At 39.5% G+C, this 18,294-nt stretch overlaps 1 protein-coding gene across 1 annotated transcript; it reads left to right on the plus strand.

Annotated features, from left to right (window-relative positions):
* Window positions 1-14,640: 14,640 nt before the first annotated feature.
* Window positions 14,641-17,781, plus strand: LOC309974088 (UDP-N-acetylglucosamine--peptide N-acetylglucosaminyltransferase 110 kDa subunit-like; the record flags this gene model as incomplete). Its single annotated transcript, XM_082858539.1, has 1 exon — window positions 14,641-17,781. One exon carries the CDS (start codon window positions 14,641-14,643, stop codon window positions 17,779-17,781), a length of 3,141 nt encoding a protein of 1,046 aa, XP_082714665.1.
* Between the last annotated feature and the right edge of the window lie 513 nt (window positions 17,782-18,294).

Here is an 18,294-nt window from a genome sequence, read left to right on the forward strand (position 1 = left end):
TCTTTGATCATAATTTCTCCCAATTTATAGACCTCTTTGATACCTGATTAATCCTTGTCAAAGATGCAGTTAACAATGATTATTACTGTGTATTAGGTTTTGCCTGGGCCCTGAAGAAACTATCGTAAATCACCAGCTATGATTGTCACTTGATTTCCTCACAGAGAACAATCAGAACTCCTTGTCTTAAGTGGCTTGGGATGTGAAACTAGTTAGTCTCTTAGATACTGTTAGAGGACCCTACAGAGCCCATTGGTGAAAGTTTGGAAAGCACTGGGCTTCTTAAGATTGATTCTTGTAGTGCTTCAGGAAAGATCACTGAACCAAAAGGATAACGGTGTTTCTGGTTCTGTTGTTAGTGTTCTCCATGGAAACATTGCTGAAGCTTCTGGACTCAATTTCCTTCCCCATGTGTGAATGTCGCTGAAAAGATCCAACTCCATTCTATCCCCATGTAACTTCAGAAACTAAGCAAAATGAAGACTCAAAATTCATTTCAAATAATGAAATGAATATATAACGTAGAGTGGAACTGGGAAAATACCTGGTTTAAATTCTGGAAAGTACCAACTATACAATTCTGGATAAGTTGCTTCATCTTGCTTAGTATAATTTAATGCCCATCTCACAGGATGTTATGATGATTAATTTAATATCTTTATATAACGTACAGTGTTATGTAATTTCTTCTTCGTTTTCTTGAGTAAATTCATATCCTTAAGCAACTCACTGTAAACAATAGTTACTTACTTGCTTAAATTACTCTTATCTTCTATTATCAGCTGAATTGTGTCCTGCTCAAGTTAATATGTGGAAGTCTTAACCCCCAATACCTGGTAATATGACTGTATTTGGAGATAAGGCCCTTAAGTAGGTAACTGAGGTCAAATGAGGTCAAATGGGTGGGCTCTAATCCACTATGACTGGTGTCCTTATAAAAAGAAAATATTAGGACACAGACATGCACAGAGAGAAGACCATGTGAAGACAAAAGGAAAACATGGCATCTACAAACCAAGAAGGGATACTTGAGAAGAAATCAATCCTGCTGACACCTTATCTCAGATTTCTAGCCTCTAGACCTGTGAGTGAGTAAATTTCTGTTGTTTAACCTCCTCAGTCTCTGGTACTTTGTCATGGCAGCTCTAGGAAACTAATACAACTTTTTATGGCCTCCTTGTCTCAAGTTGAAAGTTCAATATTTGGCATCATAGCTAGGAAACAAAAATATCATCTACATTCCTTGTTGTAGTCTTTCTTCCCCATTCTCATTGCTAGTAATTTCCATATTTGGGTCTCTTTTCTGTGCCTTGTAAACAGCGTTACGCTCATTTCTGGTCTTACTGCTAATATACAGTAAATGTGCAGATACTGAATAGATTTTGGAGAAGTGCAGCATATAGTTGGCACATGTGTGTATGTGTGTGTATTCATATAATTTATACTTTTTCTCTATTTTCTTCCTTTGGTGTGAGCTAAGATTCTCTGCTTTTGTGACGAGTACTCCTGAGTACTAATCCCTGAATTTAATTCACCAAAAATAATAATAATATGGGGAAAGAGAGAGTGATAGAGGGAGAAGAACAAACAATCAGGCAAGGGCACTGCTGTGAATTATTAGGGTCTTATTAATAAGATTATGTTAGTCTAGAGGAAATGACCGTAAATATCATCAGTGAGCCCAGTTGGTCTTTACTGACTGCTAGACACATCCCCGAGTTCTGTTCTTAGTCCCCAACTGTATGATTACTACTGTCTGGAAGTATCATTTGAACAACTAAAGTCACTTAATGGGAAAGGAATATGTCTTTAGAGAGTCAACAGTAATTTTTCTATCTGATTAAAAAGGAATGTTGACTGTCTGGCAACCTCAGTCATATTTGTAAGCAGGAAAGCATTGGTTATTAAAAGTGGATGATGTAAAGTGATGAGCAGAAACTTTGGCGATAGGTATACCTGGATTTAATTCTCACTTCTACTGCTTGGTAGCTGGATAGCCTTAGGCAAGTTTCATACCTCCCTGAAATTGACTTAATTCAGTCTGTAAAATGGCATAATAACTTATTATAGCATCCTTTTAGGAATTTTAAATCAGTTCTTGAAATAAAAGTACACAATATATAGACAAGTATGGATTCCTCAATAGGTGTTTGACCTTTCATTTCTCCAGTATCCCACCCGCATCAAATAAAGAAAAATACTTTTTTAAAATTTACGAATATTTCATTGTTCTAAAGTTAAAGCCGTAAAAATAGAAATAATCAAATGGCCTACTATCATACCATTAGAAGAAAAAAAAAGTGTTCATGAGAGTTCCATATTAGAATACAAATTTTCCTTAGGCACCTGTTTATGTATGCTATTCTGCTCTTTACAATAAATAATTAAATTTAAAAGACTTAATTCCTCACTTTTAAGACCTTATTAGTTTACAAATTACATATTGACCTATGCTAAATTTTATACCGACCCATGCTAATGAATTCAGTACAGAAAACAAAAAACACTGCACTCAAGCAAACTGCATATATATATATATATACACACACATATATATATATATATATGTATATATATATATAACTTAAATGCATTTATATCCTACCATGTCTCATAAAGCATTGTGGTAACTCACCTGAATACAGACAATCAAATATAATGGCAAAAGCACTTAATATAAACAGGGCCAAGGAAACATAGACAGAAGATGAAGAAAAGATGAGGGAAATGTGAACAGGAGGACGTGTAGTTAATCGAGTTGTATGTTTTGACCTTAAGATTCTCTGTGTGGGGACTTCCCTGGTGGCACAGTGGTTGGGAATCCTCCTGCCAGTGCAGGGGACATGGGTTCGGGCCCTGGTCTGGGAATATCCCACATGCCGCGGAGCAACTAAGCCCGTGCGCCACAACTACTGAGCCTGTGCTCTAGGGCCAATGAGCCACAACTACTGAAGCCCGCGTGCCACAACTACTGAAACCCCAGTGCCTAGAGCCCGTGCTCCGCAACGAGAGAAGCCACAGCAATGAGGAGCCCGCACACCACAATGTAGAGTAGCCCCCACTCGCCCCAACTAGAGAAAGCCCATGTGCAGCAACAAAGACCCAACACAGCCAAAAATAAATAAATTTATTTTTTTAAAAAAAAGATTCTCTGTGGATAAAACAACATGTAAATAATTGGTTACAAAGCCACATTATTTAAAGGTGCCAGACTGCACATTAACAGTCTGACACAAAGGGACAGCACAGGAAAACTATTCAAAGATAAAGATTTTTAAATCTTTGCAGTTTGAAACCTTTTAGAGCAAGTGTCATGAGCTCGACACACATTTCAACACTCCACATGTTAATCACATGTTCAAAGCATGTCTCAAAGTCATTGGAAATAGTTGCTGTCTCTGTCTCTGATATGTAAAACAGATCTGTGATGTGTAAAACTCAGGAGGTATTGATATCCACTTTTTGGCATCTGAACAGGAAACAAAGTTGTTTCGCAGTGATAATAAAGAATGAAGTAAATGCAACAGTGAAATAAAAGACAAAGTACTGAGGGAATGTATTAACAAAACGAATCCAACTAAATTCTGGTGACCTGGGGCCTACGATTGTACACACTGCATGGAAATACCCCAGCCTAAATACTGGCATAGGAGGAAGGGTACTGCTAAGCCCATCACAGTATAATCCTTTTAAATGTCCCTTTCAAGGTTGTCTCCACTCAACACTGAGTATAGGAAATCTTCCCATCAGGCAGAAACACTGGCTGCGCAATGATTGACCAAGAACACACTAATGAATAAATGATGCTAATTTATTTCTATCCCTGAGAACGGGAAACAGCACACACTCTGTGTCAATGGTATGTCCTCTTTCCCACTTTTCTAAATGGTCAATTATGTTTTCCCCTTCATTGCTTTATATCATGTGTGGCAGGCATGATGGGAAATGGCTACCAATGGTTCTGTTATTGATTTCTACCTTCCTTTCACTGTGGCTAAAGAAGATACTTTGTATGATTTCAGTTTCTTAAAAATGTATTGGTACTTGTATTGTGGCGTAACATATGGTCTTTCCTGGAGAATGTTCCATGTGTACTTGAGAAAAATGTGTATTCTGCTGTTGTTGAGTGGAGTGATCTATATATGGCTGTTAGGTTTATTTGGTTAAATGTGTTATTCAGTCCCCCTACCTCTCTACTGATCTGTCTAGATGTGTTATCCATTATTGAAAGCAAGGTATTGATCTCCAACTATTATTTTAGAACTATCTATTTCTTCCTTCAATTCTGTCAATGTCTGCTTCACATATTTGGGGGATGTTTGGTACATATATGTTTATAGTTGTTATATCTCCTTGATAGATTGAACTTGTTATCAACATATAGTGGCCTCCTTTTCCTCTTGTGATAGTTTTTGATTTAAAGTTTATTTTGTGTGATATTAACGTAGCCATCCCAGATCTATCTTCCTTCCTTCCTTCCTTCCTTTTTCTCTCTCTCTCTCTTTCTTTCTTTTTGTTACTATTTGCATGGGATATTTTATTCTGTGCTTTAACTTTCAACCAACTTGTGTCTCTTGAAATCAAGTGAGTTTTTTGCGGACAGCATATACTTGGATTATGGATGTTTTTAAGGTCCACTCTGCCAATATTTATCTTTTTATTGGAGAGCTTAATCCACTTTTTCAAAACTTACTGATGAGGAAGAACTTAATTCTGTTTCCTGGTTGTTTTCTGTATGTCTTATGCATTTTTTGCCCCTCATTTACTCCATTACTGACTTCTTCTGTGCTTAGCCGATTTTGTTGTAGTGAACTCTTGATTCCTTTTTCATTTCTTTTTGCATATAGTCTATTGATATTTTCTTTGTGGTTATCAAGAAGATTACATTTACCCTTCTAAAGTTCAACCAGTATCATTTGAATTGAAACCAACTTCAATAGCACACAGAAACTCTGTTCCTCTACAGTTCCATTCCTCCTCCTTACATTATTGTTGTCACAAATTACACCTTTATACTTTGTGAGCCCAATAACATGGATTTATGATTATTTTATGCATTTGTTTTTTCAATCATGTAAGAAATAAAAACTAGAGTTACAAGCCAGTAGCACAATACTGGCTTTAGTATCTGCCCATGTATTTATCTTTACTGGAGATTTCTATTTCTTTATACAGCTTCGAGTTGCTGTCTAGTGTCCTTTCATTTCAACCTGAAGGTTCAATTTAGCATTTGTCATAGGGCAGCGTTAGGAAGTTGTAAAACAAACGCCCTCAGCCTTTGTTCATCTGGGAATGTGTTAATTTCTCCCTAAGTTTTGAAACCAGTTTGGCCAAATATAGAATTCTTGGTGGACAGTTTTTTTCTTTCAGCACTTTAAATATGTCTGGCCTCTTGCCTCCATGGTTTCAGATAGGAAATTAGCTATGAATCTTTTTGAGGATCCCTGCTTTGTAACAAATTTGTTTTTTCTTTCTCCTTTGGGAGTAAAGATTCTTTCTGTGTCTTTTGGCATCTGAGAGTTTGATTATACTGTTTCTTGTTGTGGCGTTCCTTGAGTTTCTCTTAGTCCTGAAATCAGGCAAAGATTTACAGCAACCAAACACATACTGAACCAGGGAAGAGGCAATATGAAAATGGCAGGAAAGCTTTGTGTCATTTTTACTTGCCCTTGCCCCATCTACTCTTAGTGTAGTGGTGGTCTTAAAGTGGTGGGGTCTTAATGCAGTGATAGTCTTAAAGTAGCAGCAGACCATTCGTAGTATGGGGCCCTCAATCCTGCTTCAGGAGGGAGCAGAAGAGCCCATACTCTCGGATTATTATGTGTATCTGTTCTAACCTGTCTGGGAGCTACCTGAAGGACTGACACAAGATGCTTATCTCTGTCTTAGCTAACCTGGAACACAGTCTGGAAAAGCAGCGGTCATTGCTCAAAAAAAGTGCAAGGTGAACTGACAAAGCACAGATGGCTGGGGCAGAAGACTGTGCATTGAAATACAATAGACCACATAAGATGCAGGAGCAAAAGTTGGGGGAGATTCTTTGGGAACTTAGAACATACAAAAAGTACACATGTGTCCAGAGAAATTAAGAAAGCCACATGCATACTCAAGATAAGATGCATGTTCTGAAAACACCAGAGGAGTCTCTAAGCTTTTACCATGGGCTGAGCCCTGACCTCAGTGCAGGTCAGCTAAATGTTGAAGGAGTGATCCAGCAATCTGCACAATGGGGAGAGGTGTGTGGTTTTGAGTGTGCATGTGGATGTGCTTGTGTATATTTGTTTTTGTTTGTCTTAGGTGCGGGAATTCAAGGACATCTCTGTCAAAACATTAGCTAAACATGAACTAAAGGAACAGAGACTTCAGTGCCTACATACGATAAGGGGTACAGTCATTGCAAAACTAGTTTGGAAAGGTCCCTAAACAAACAGACTACTACAGCCTTCAACAATCCAAAGCCCAGAAAACCCTGGGAAAGTGGGAGAATCTGATTTCCATAGACACCACATTATAATATTTGAAAGCCAAATGTTCAACCAAAAAACTCACAAGGTATACAAAGACATGGAAAAGTATGGTCCATTTAAGAAAACAAATTAATTGATGAAACCATCCCTAAGGAAGCCCAGACTTTTCTCCATTGCATATTCTTGCCTCCTTTGTCATAGATTCATTGACCATAAGTGCATGGGTTTCTTTCTGGGCTCTCTATTCTGTTCCAGTGATGGATGTTGTTGTGCCGGTACCATACTGTTTTGATTACTGTAGGTTTGTAGCACAGTCTGAAGCCAGGGAGCATGATTCCTCCAGTTGTGTTCTTCTTTCTCAAGACTGTTTTAGCTATTCAGGATCTTTTGTGTTTCCATACAAACTTTAAAATTATTTGTTCTAGGTCTGTGGAAAATGCCCTTGATATGTTGATACAGACTGCATTGAATGCGTAGATGTCCTTGGGTATGATGGTCATTTTAACAATATTAATTCTTCCACTCCGTGACCATGGTATATCTTTCCAGCTGTTTGTGTCATCTTTCATTTCTTTTATGAGTGTCATATAGTTTCCTGGGTACAGGTCTTTTACCTCCTTAGGCAGGTTTATTCTTAATGTATTTTATTCTTTTTTATGTGATTGTAAATGGGATTGTTTCCTTAATTTCTCTTTCTGATAGTTCACTGTGAGTGTATAGAAATACAAAATTTATATATAGAAATCTATTGTATCCTGCAAATTTACCAAGTTCATGTTTGAGCTCGAATAGTTTTTTGATGGTGTCTTTCAGATTTTCTATGTATCATGCCATCTGCAAACAGTGACAGTTTTACTTTTTCCTTTCCATTTTGGAGTCCTTTTATTTATTTATTTTTTCTTGTCTGATTGCTGTGGCTAGGACTTCCAAAACTCTGTTCAATAAAAGTGGTGAGAGTGGGCATCCTTGTCTTGTTCCTGATCTTAGGGGAAATGCTTTCAGCTTTTCACCATTGAGTATGATAGCTATGGGCTTGTCATATATGGCCTTTATTATGTTGAGGTATGTTCCCTGTATGCCCACTTTCTGGAGAGTTTTTACCATGAATGGATATTGAATTTTTTCAAAAGCTTTTTCTGCATCTATTGAGATGATCGTATGGTTTTTAGTCTTCAGTTTGTTACTGTGATGATAAGAGACCTAAGACAGCTACAGAGGCTAAGTGACCTTTCCTTCCCTCAATGGGTAGGTATCCTTGTTCTGCCTTCTAATTGAGTTAGTATCTGAGTAAAGAACTGCCAGGTGTCATTTAGTTCACAATACACTGCTGTGGCAATATAGAAATGAATTTGCCTAAGTCATTTGGCTTTTCTCAATTATAGTAAATGAATATACTGAATGAATACTTCAACTTAAGGAAATGTTCTTAAAAATATATTAATGTAGGCAACTTCAGTGGAGAACTGAAATCAAAACAAAGCATTCAGATAAAGGGTTGAAATAAAAGTACACTCAGTTGTATCCAGTTTCCTCTTGTAAATCTCTCTTTTTAATTTGAGTGGACAGTCACTTGAGAATATCTGACTTGCGGCTAAGGAAATCTAAGCCTTCTTGGCCACACTGTATTCCCTTATGTCATTTAATAAAGACACCAGTTGGGTTGCTGAAAAAAGCGTGGGAAAAATCAATTCCTCACATCCAAAGGGCGGCTCTTGAAAATATGTGTGTTGTTGTAGTTATTTTGCTCTTCTGGCCTCAGAAGTTCTAATCTTAACCTTAGCCCCTCATGGAGAGAGACTTTGTAAACCAATTCCCACATTACTCATCATGTGACCGTTGAAAAAGAGCAACCCAGCTCTTTTCCTGTGCTTTCAACCAGTTATCTTCTTCAAAAATCTGTTTGGATTGTTATACCTTAATCTTGCCTGGCAAGGGACTTATGGGAAGGTTCTTATTGTTTGAAAGTTTGGTGCCAGTATCTGCAAAGAAAGAAGAAAGATGTGTGTATCAAACATCCCAATAGTGAAGGTGTGTGAAAGCAACTTTTGAAAAAGTTAATCTGTCAGAGTTTAGCCGTATTATTACATTTTATTTTATTCATTGAAAATAAACAATTATCAATGAATCCTTTCTAGATTTTCTAGTTTCCCAAAGTTCCCTGTATTCACATTCTAAGAGGAAAAATGGTATTTTAAGTCACTGCTCTCCACCTTACGTTATTTATAATCACTCCTCGTGACCTCTTCCTTCCAAGAAACTTGATCCTGAGAAGTGTCCTTTGTTTGTCTTTGTGGAATAAGTGATGAGGATGCATCCTGGAGACCTGTGAGATGTTCAACTTGTGGCATAATGAAACTAGGATGGAGAGTTCTGGAAAGATCTGGAAAGGTGGCTGGTAGAGTGTGGCCAGATGTGGGAGAAGAGAGACGTACAGAGAGAGGGAGAGGAAATTTTCAGAGGGAGAAAATGAAACAAATAATTAAATAAGTTTTGTTGTGTGGTGTGGGACGCAAGCCTTTCTCTCCCCCTTTCCTTCACAATGTCTTCGTTAAAGACTGTGTTTTTCATTAGTTTTACTAAGATAGGATTTGCCGTTTTGTTTGGATACTGAGAATGGACCCATGGAAACAGTTACATTTGGGTTATCTCTGACTGTCTTTAATGAAGAACATAAATATTGGCCACACTATCTATGCACATGCTATCACCATGCCTTTTTTGTTCTCTGTTCATATATCTAAGTCCTCTTCTTTCTTTAAGGTCAATCTCAAATCTCATCTGAAATGTACATTTATTGATAGATTCAACCCATAATGAACTGTCCCTTCTTTGTCCTCCTTAGGCTCTGATTATTTACAAAAACTCATTTTTGAACTTAGAAACTGTCCAATATGATATATTAGTTATTTCACCAGCATATGTTATATCCTCAACACAATTATACGCTTTTGTGGGGCTGGGATCATACATTCTGTAATTTTTCTCAGTACTTACACTTACTTTGATAAAAAGCGCATTCATTCATCTAAACATCATTTATTGGGTGTTAATTAAATATCTCAACTCAGTAAATATTGTTTGAATGAATGCATGCATGAATGAGGGAGTGTGCAATAGGTAGCCTAATGTACCGCCCAATGTGAGAAAACCAAAAACATAAACACAAAAGCAAGCCAAAAAGTGGACCAGGACTTTCTGCAAAATATCCTGCTTTTTGTTGGATGATGCCATGAAAATCAAGATGCTCCTGAAAGGTCTTAATAGCTGACCAAGTATAGTAAACAATTGAAATTCTCTCAGGCTTCTTCAACCCTATCACTGGACACATTTATACCTCTCAGGAGTGGTATTAAAAGAAGAGATTAATAAAGCTTTTATAGATGAGTTGATAAATCTCTAAAGATTTAAGTCTTCATTGCCTCCTAGATTTTCTCTATTTTGGGTTTCCAAAAGATTTCAATAAACCACAGGATAATTAAAAATTAGACATTATCTTTCTTACCTTGACGTTTTTTGATGGTAAACACCTTTTTATTGTCTCCATAGTGCTGCCCAATTTCCACCAGTACAGTACTTAAGTGAATTTTGCTCTGGATGGTGGGATATAGAAGATGTAAACGAATTGTTTGTATATGTTTTAGAATTCTTCAAAAGGGCCTGGCCATGGAAATGCATTGAATATTACTTAAATAACTAAAGTAACTTCCTCAGAATTATTATTCTGTTCTGGTTAGGATACTATCTGCTCTGGTTTGTTAAAATTTCCCTTTAGAGTGGTTTTAATTTTGTTTCTGATAGGGTCCTAGGATTTATTGCCACACCCATCCTGCATCTGTTTTTCTTTGAATTACTCTCCTTGCAGTTTCTGATTCATACAGGGCCTTACAGGTTAGTGACAACCTGGCCATCACAACGCTGGGAAGGAGAGGCCTACTTTTCAGAGGTGTTGCTGTTTTCTGTACCTGAAGGTTTTCAAGAGATATCAATCTTCCTCACCACTGCCCTTGGCCCTCTTAATGGACTAAGCAGTTCCTCATGAAATTTCTGTAGGATATCTGTACCAACTTCTCAATATTGTTCCATCCTGAGTCTATAAATTCCTGGCCACAAGGTAATGTTAGATTTCTTGCTCCAGCCCCTATTTACATAAGGCCTATACTAAGGAACGGAACCCACAGACATCAGTCCGCTCTTCTTTCTCTGGATTTAATTTCTCTGTTACTTTCTGAAACATGCAGGTGTTCCTTTCTTTCTTTTAATCTCAGCTACGTGCTTTTAACTTTTTCAAAATTGACCCAGAATTTACATGTGTCTCCAGTAAGAGTACATTATATTGAGCTTAGTCTGCTATTCTACTGGCATATTTGAGATCCAGATAATTTGCTACTTAACTGGATTCAATGACCTGTATATTTCAGGCATCTAAAACTCACCATGTTCCAAATATCCCTCCTTATAGTTAGTAATTTTCTTGGGAATCTGGATGAGATTAAATGGAATAAAGTTAGTGAGTGGCCCAGGAATGCCTGAAAGTTTGTTTGTCAGAGTGGCCAGGGAAAGTTAAGCAAGGAAGAAAAGCAAATGAAAAACAGAATCACATTATTATGGCTGAGTTTACTCCCAGGATTCCATGCAGAGCTCTCTGTAGAGCTGGGATGGGTTATAACTTATGCCAGAGCTCTACGTGGGGCTGACACCGTCTCATGCCAAGCTCTCAGTTCTGGGCTCACGTCATCTCTGGTCCACTCTGTGGAGTGGAAACTTTGGAGGAATGGCCAATGTGTTCCACGGCGTAGGAAGAGGGAAATTGTGAATGTGACTTTCTAAATTGTGGAGGAACTAACCATTGTAAATGTGCCGTGAACTATGTTGTTTAATTTGACCAGTCAGATCAATGACTTTCCCCTTGAATGAAATGCTGCTACGTATATGAGCAGAAAAACAAAACTGGTATAAGGAATAGATAGCTAGTGGGAAGCAGCCGCATAGCACAGGGAGATGCGCTCGGTGCTTTGTGACCACCTAGAGGGGTGGGATAGGGAGGGTGGGAGGGAGGGAGATGCAAGAGGGAGGAGATATGGGGACATATGTATAACTGATTTACTTTGTTATAAAGCAGAAACTAACACACCATTGTAAAGCAATTATACTCCAATAAAGATGTTACCAAAAAAAACTGGTATAAGGAGATGGGGAGACTGGGAGTCTTATTTTCCCACCAATTAACTTTGCCTCTGACCATGACCTTCCCTTTGAGTCTCCTAGACCTTGGGGATGATCGCAGCCCCTTGGGTTGGGTGACGGCAACCCATCTTCACTAGAACCTCTATAGGTAACTTTGATTTTTCCCACTCCGTCTATCCATCCCATGTATGCAGTCAGACATTTGATCTTGGACTTTTCCTGACAAAATATGCTTGAATATAACCATTTCTTTTCACTCCCACTGCTACTGCTATTGTCACTGCCTTAACTAGGGCTTTATCTTTAAGTTCTTTATATAAATATATAAATATCTATATATAAATATAATATACAAATAAAATACAATATTAATTCTGATGATTTTAAAGTCTTTTCTTGATAAAGACTTTTCCTGATAAAGATACACAATATCTTATATAAATATTTTTGTATTATCTGCTCTTTTCTTAGAATTTTAGCCATATGATTCTATCTCTTGGTTTGTCTAGAACTTTTTGATTGAATGCTGGCTATTTTATTTGGCTTTTTTTGTTTTTCTCAGTGGAAACGTTGTTTTGCTTCAAAATATTTTATTCTACCTGGAAGTAGCAAATCTTCAAATTACAATTTTTTAAATGCTTTCAAATATCAATACTATAGGTGTCACAAAATCTAGAAAAATGACATTTAAAAATGAACTACTGCCAGATGTGTCTCTATAAAGCTTTTCCCCCACTCTTTTAGCTATATATTCTTTAACTGCCTCCTCATATGACAGTTTATGTATTTTCGAAATGAAATTTTAAGAAATAAACTTTGTAGTTTTTAGACATAGATTTCTTGTAACATGGTTGATTAGAATTTGCTTCTAGTTATTAATAGTTTAGAAAAGTTTATTTCAGCTTCACAATTTATTATTGATAATGTCATATTAATTTTCATTGTTAACTTTGAGAAAACCTCTATGGATTACTTCCTCATGAGTATTTACTATTATAAATGCATTACTGATTTCAGTACTGCTATAGGTTTGTGCATTACAGGGATTCTGATAAAATACTCATTCACACCATTCCATTACACACATTGTTGATGGAGTATATTCATTCATTCATTCATTCATTCATTCATTTATTTATTTTTGGCTGTGTTGGGTCTTTGTTGCTGTGCGCAGGCTTTCTCTACTTGCAGGGACTGGGGGCTACTCTTCGTTGCGGTGCACAGGCTTCTCATTGCGGTGGCTTCTCTTGTTGCAGAGCATGGGCGCTAGGCACGGAGGCTTCAGTAGTTGTGGCTAGCAGGCTCAATAGTCGTGGCTCACGGGCTCTAGAGCGCAGGTTCCGTAGTTGTGGCACACCGGCTTAGTTGCTCCGTGGCATGTGGGATCTTCCCGGACCAGGGCTCGAACCCTTGTCCCCTGCATTGGCAGTGGCTTCTTAACCACTGTGCCATCAGGGAAGCCCCTGGAGTATATTCTTGACAGAAGAAAATTTCCGTTTTGACTAAGCATTGATGAGAACTGAATCTTTGACTTATCTTTCACATGCCTGATGATTGAAATAATTTTCCACAGAATAGCTTCTGGTTTTGTACTTTTCAGTTCTTTTTTTCTTCTTCAAACGCACATGCTTTGAGAGCTGTGAAGTGCAAGACATGGCTATATTGTAAGGTGGTTTCTGTCCTTATGCTTCTGTGTCTTGTGCTAGGTTAAGTCAGTAGAGTAGTCAGTATGAGTACTGGAAGTTATTCCTGTAATGCGATAGTATATAGTCAATTACATATGGCGGTGTCTGAAAATCACATAATAGCCTCACTTAAAACATCTCCTTAGGGCTTCCCTGGTGGCGCAGTGGTTGAGAGTCCACCTGCCGACGCAGGGGACACGGGTTCGTGTCCCGGTCCGGGAAGATCCCACATGCCGCGGAGCGGCTAGGCCCGTGAGCCATGGCCGCTGAGCCTGTGCGTCCAGAGCCTGTGCTCCACAACGGGAGAGGCCACAACAGTGAGAGGCCCGCGTACCACAGAAAAAAGAAAATCTCCTTAGCCAGATTTCAAAAAAGCCTGTGGCCATTCCAATATGATCCAACATAACGGAATATGATAGAAGGAAAATTGGCAAAGAAAGAGACGCTGGTCTTACCTGATGGAAGTTAAAATATCTCACTTTTGACAATTTTGCAAAAACTTATAATTCCATGAACTAATTTCTAGGGTTCTTCATAGGACCTAAAAAGGAACCCATAGAGTTGTGGAACAACAATAGAAGCTGCTGTGATGAGAAGCCCAGGCACCGCAACAAAGAGTAGCCCCCGCTCGCCACAACTAGAGAAAGTCTGCACGCAGCATTGAAGACCCAACGCAGCCAAAATAAAAATAAATAAATAAAGATAAATAAATTTATTTTTAAAAATGTAATACTCAGGTTTGAGGCATGAGAAATATGATGAGGAGAAATTAGCTAATCCTTTCAGAACTTTTAAAATATCAAACTCAGTCTCTAAGATTTTAGCATTATATACAACATTGGTTACTTATTAGTGGTTTGGGAAGGCCAATTTAAAATTTTCTGATCTTACTGTATTGAAATTCACGGCCCTAATGTTTTCCACATTGACTATATGAATGATGAAGTAAAGTCAATCATGTATTTCCTTTCCAACTGGGCAGAAATCAAAATTTTGAAAAGTGTTTGGACTACTGACTTTTGATTTCTTCTAAGGCAAGTGTATAGGTAATTTTTATTCCCTGATTAGGAGAAAAATGGTGGAAGAGGGCAGGGTTAAGAATTAAGATTTCAAGAGCATGAGAGTTAGACGACCAACCAGAGTTCCTAAGGTTCGGTGCCTGTAACTGTCGCCGCCGCTTAAGCCTGTCAAAGCAGTGGTACGGCTGCTGCCCTCGTACTTGCTACCTCTAGAAATATTCTTGCCAGTAGTGGCGGCAGCGGGACTCAATTACCCCCTTTTCTCACTCTCTCCAGAAGCTCCAGATGGCGTCTTCTGTGGGCAACGTGGCCGACAGCACAGAACCAACAAAACGTATGCTTTCCTTCCAAGGGTTAGCTGAGTTGGCACATCGAGAGTATCAGGCAGGAGATTTTGAGGCAGCTGAGAGACACTGCATGCAGCTGTGGAGACAAGAGCCAGACAATACTGGAGTACTTTTATTACTTTCATCTCTACACTTCCAGTGTCGAAGGCTGGACAGATCTGCCCACTTTAGTACTCTGGCAATTAAACAGAACCCTCTTCTGGCAGAAGCCTATTCGAATTTGGGGAATGTGTACAAGGAAAGAGGGCAGTTGCAGGAAGCAATTGAGCATTACCGGCATGCATTGCATCTCAAACCAGATTTCATCGATGGTTATATTAACCTGGCAGCCGCTTTGGTAGCAGCAGGCGACATGGAAGGGGCAGTACAAGCTTACGTCTCTGCTCTTCAGTGCAATCCTGATTTGTACTGTGTTCGCAGTGACCTGGGGAACCTGCTCAAAGCCCTGGGTCGCTTGGAAGGAGCCAAGGCATGTTATTTGAAAGCAATGGAGACGCAACCGAACTTTGCAGTAGCTTGGAGTAATCTTGGCTGTGTTTTCAATGCACAAGGGGAGATTTGGCTTGCAATTCATCACTTTGAAAAGGCTGTCACCCTTGACCCCAATTTTCTGGATGCTTATATCAATTTAGGAAATGTCTTGAAAGAGGCACGGATTTTTGACAGAGCTGTGGCAGCTTACCTTTGTGCCCTAAGCTTGAGCCCAAATCATGCAGTGGTACATGCCAACCTGGCTTGTGTATACTATGAGCAAGGCCTGATAGATCTGGCAATAGACACCTGCAGGCGAGCTATTGAATTGCAACCACATTTCCCTGATGCTTACTGCAACCTAGCCAACGCTCTGGAAGAGAAGGGCAGTGTTGCCGAAGCAGAAGAGTGTTATAATACAGCTCTGCGGCTGTGTCCCACCCATGCAGACTCTCTGAATAACCTAGCCAATATCAAAGGAGACCAGGGAAACATTGAAGAGGCAGTTCGCTTGTATTGTAAAGCATTAGAAGTCTTCCCAGAGTTTGCTGTTGCCCATTCAAATTTAGCAAGTGTATTGCAGCAGCAGGGAAAACTGCAGGAAGCTCTGATGCATTATAAGGAGGCTGTTCGAATCAGTCCTACCTTTGCTGATGCCTATTGTAACATGGGAAACACTCTAAAGGAGATGCAGGATGTTCAGGGAGCCTTGCAGTGTTATACTCGTGCCATTCAGATTAACCCTGCACTTGCGGATGCCCACAGCAATCTGGCTTCCATCCACAAGTATTCAGGGAATATTCCAGAAGCAATTGCTTCTTATCGCACTGCTCTGAAGCTTGAACCTGATTTTCCTGACGCTTATTGTGATTTGGCTCACTGCCTGCAGATTGTCTGTGATTGGACAGACTATGATGAGCGAATGAAGAAGTTGGTCAGCATTGTGGCTGACCAGCTGGAGAAGAATAGGTTACCTTCTGTGCAGCCTCATCATAGTATGCTCTATCCTCTTTCTCATGGCTTCAGGAAGGCTATTGCTGAGAGCCATGGGAACCTCTGCTTGGATGAGATCAGTGTCCTTCATAAACCACCGTACGAACATCCAAAAGACTTGAAGCTCAGTGATGGTCGACTGCGTGTAGGATACGTGAGTTCTGACTTTGGGAATCATCCTACTTCTCATCTTATGCAGTCTATTCCAGGCATGCACAATCCTGATAAATTTGAGGTATTCTGTTATGCCCTGAGCCCAGATGATGGCACAAACTTCCGAGCGAAGGTGATGGCAGAAGCCCATCATTTCATTGATCTTTCTCAGATTCCATGCAATGGGAAAGCAGCTGATCGCATCCATCAAGATGGTATACACATCCTTGTAAATATGAATGGTTATACCAGGGGTGCTCGAAATGAACTCTTTGCTCTCAGGCCAGCTCCTATTCAGGCAATGTGGCTGGGCTACCCTGGGACCAGTGGCGTGCTTTTCATGGATTATATCATCACTGATCAGGAAACTTCACCTGCTGAAGTTGCTGAGCAGTATTCTGAGAAACTGGCTTATATGCCCCGTACTTTCTTTATTGGTGATCATGCTAATATGTTCCCTCACCTGAAGAAGAAGGCAGTCATCGATTTTAAGTCCAATGGGCACATTTATGACAATCGGATTGTGCTGAATGGCATCGACCTCAAAGCATTTCTTGATAGTCTCCCAGATGTGCAGATTGTCAAGATGAAATGTCCTGATGGAGGAGACAACGCAGACAGCAGTAATACGGCTCTTAATATGCCTGTCATTCCTATGAATACTATTGCAGAGGCAGTTATTGAAATGATTAACAGAGGACAAATTCAGATAACAATTAATGGATTCAGTCTTAGCAATGGACTGGCAACTACCCAGATCAACATTAAGGCTGCCACTGGAGAGGAGGTTCCCCGTACCATTATTGTAACCACCCGTTCTCAGTACGGGTTACCGGAAGATGCCATTGTGTACTGTAACTTCAATCAGTTATATAAAATTGACCCATCTACTTTGCAGATGTGGGCAAATATTCTGAAGCGTGTTCCCAATAGTGTACTGTGGCTGTTGCGTTTTCCAGCAGTAGGAGAACCTAATATTCAACAGTATGCACAAAATATGGGCCTTCCCCAGAAGCGTATCATTTTTTCACCTGTTGCTCCTAAAGAGGAACATGTTCGGAGAGGCCAGCTGGCTGATGTCTGCTTGGACACTCCACTCTGTAATGGACACACCACAGGGATGGATGTCCTTTGGTCAGGGACACCCGTGGTGACTATGCCAGGAGAGACTCTTGCTTCCCGAGTTGCAGCTTCCCAGCTCACTTGTTTAGGCTGTCTTGAGCTTATTGCTCAAAATAGACAAGAATATGAAGACATAGCTGTGAAACTGGGAACTGATCTAGAATACCTGAAGAAAATTCGTGGCAAAGTCTGGAAGCAGAGAACATCTAGCCCTCTGTTCAACACCAAACAATACACAATGGACCTAGAGCGGCTCTATCTACAGATGTGGGAGCATTACGCAGCTGGCAACAAACCTGATCACATGATTACGCCTGTTGAAGTCACTGAGTCGGCCTAAATAATGACTGTGTGCACAGGAGAATTACCCTGTACCTGAGCCTCAACCTTCTGGGGGAAAGGGAACTACTTTTTCCTTATCTGTACAATACCATGCTGCAGATGGGTGACAGTCAATGATAAGAAATAGCACAGCCAGACTTGCTTCCTGCATGATCATGATCACGATAGGGAGAGACACAAGAGATGGGAAACTGCTGTTGCACAAGGAGTCTCCATAGAATTTTGCAGCAGCCAGGTGTCTGGAAGGTCTGGAAGGTAAGTCTGGAAGGTCTGTTCTCCCTTGGTCTTCCATGGGATGGATGGTTAGTGTGGAAGGGAGATAGAGATTGCCCAGCCGTTTTGTGATTATCATGGATTGATCGAGTCTTCTGAATTAATATTTTTCTTTATATTTTGGGTATTGGAGCTTTTAAAAATGTTTGGTTTCGGGTATTTGTATTCATGTGAAGTGTGTATGATTCTCTTGAGATAAGCTTTTAAGCTAAAATATTCCTTGTTTTAGTTTCTGAAC

Source organism: Leucopleurus acutus, assembly GCF_964270905.1.
Source record: "Leucopleurus acutus genome assembly, chromosome: 17".
NCBI lineage: Eukaryota > Metazoa > Chordata > Mammalia > Artiodactyla > Delphinidae > Leucopleurus > Leucopleurus acutus.